The sequence below is a fragment of the Fulmarus glacialis genome, unplaced genomic scaffold (genome assembly GCF_000690835.1).
Source record: "Fulmarus glacialis isolate BGI_N327 unplaced genomic scaffold, ASM69083v1 Scaffold42725, whole genome shotgun sequence".
Taxonomy (NCBI): Eukaryota; Metazoa; Chordata; class Aves; order Procellariiformes; family Procellariidae; genus Fulmarus; species Fulmarus glacialis.
Window position 1 is genome coordinate 1 of NW_009214418.1, and position 1,057 is coordinate 1,057.

Below are 1,057 nucleotides of genomic sequence, written 5' to 3' on the forward strand. Positions count from 1 at the left end.
CCATTTCCCCCCCCCCAGCAACAACATGCTGTACCCCAAGGAGGACAAGGAGAACCGGATCCTGCTCTATGCCGTGAGTGTCCCCTCCCACCACTGGGACCAGTCCCAGGGTACTGGTCTGCATGCCCCCCAGCCCCCATGTGGCACTGGGACTAGTGCTAGGGGCATACTGGGACCAGTCCCACCGTCATAGCAGGCTGTGCCCACCCACACAGCCCCCACTGGGGCACTGGGACCGGTCCCAGCGCCTCATGGGGCTGTGCCCCGCCCCTCCCAGTTTGGCACTGGGACCGGTCCTTAACCCCTGCTCTTCCCCCAGTGCCGCAACTGCGACTACCAGCAAGAGGCCGACAACAGCTGCATCTACGTCAACAAGATCACCCACGAAGTGGAGTGAGTTCGTTAGCGGAGTGAGTTCGTTAGCGGTCCCGGACGCTTGGGTCCCCTCCGGACGCCTGCTCCTGGTGCCAGCGTTTCCCACCCCAAAGAGGGGTATTAGTAGAGAGCAATTAATAAGGGACGAACAATTAAAAAGAACTGGTGGGGTAATTAATAAGAAAACAATTAGCAAAGTAGGAATTAGCATAATTAATAAGAGAATAATTAGGGGGAGGTAATGGGTGAGTGATTAATAAGGGGAGACAATAGAGAAAAAGAAGTGGAGAGCAATTAATGGGGGCAATTAATAAGGGAGAACAGTTTTGGGTAATTAATAATAATTAGTAAAGGGATAATTGGAGTAGTTAATAAGAGTGAGCGAGGGGCAACTGGTGCGTAATTAATAAGGGGAGATAATAAGGGACAACAATTTAAGGGCAATTAATGTGGGGATAATTAATAGGGATAATTATTAGGAGTAATTAATGAGGGGGATGACAGCTATATTAATAGCTTGGGGCTAATTAACGACCCGGGTTATCTTCTCACAGCGAGCTCACGCAGATCATCGCTGACGTCTCGCAGGACCCCACGCTGCCCCGCACCGAGGACCACCCCTGCCAGAAGTGAGCTGGGACGTGGGGACCCCCGTGGGGACCCCCGTGGGGGTGTCAGGGAC

The 1,057-nt window shown here is 52.9% G+C and overlaps 1 protein-coding gene across 1 annotated transcript; it reads left to right on the plus strand.

Annotated features, from left to right (window-relative positions):
* Positions 1 to 13: 13 nt before the first annotated feature.
* On the plus strand, positions 14 to 1,008 carry POLR2I (polymerase (RNA) II (DNA directed) polypeptide I, 14.5kDa; the record flags this gene model as incomplete). The annotated part of the gene is made up of 3 exons (XM_009578550.1): positions 14 to 73; positions 320 to 393; positions 930 to 1,008. Coding segments are annotated over 3 exons (213 nt in total), but the record flags the coding sequence as incomplete, so codon positions are not given.
* Between the last annotated feature and the right edge of the window lie 49 nt (positions 1,009 to 1,057).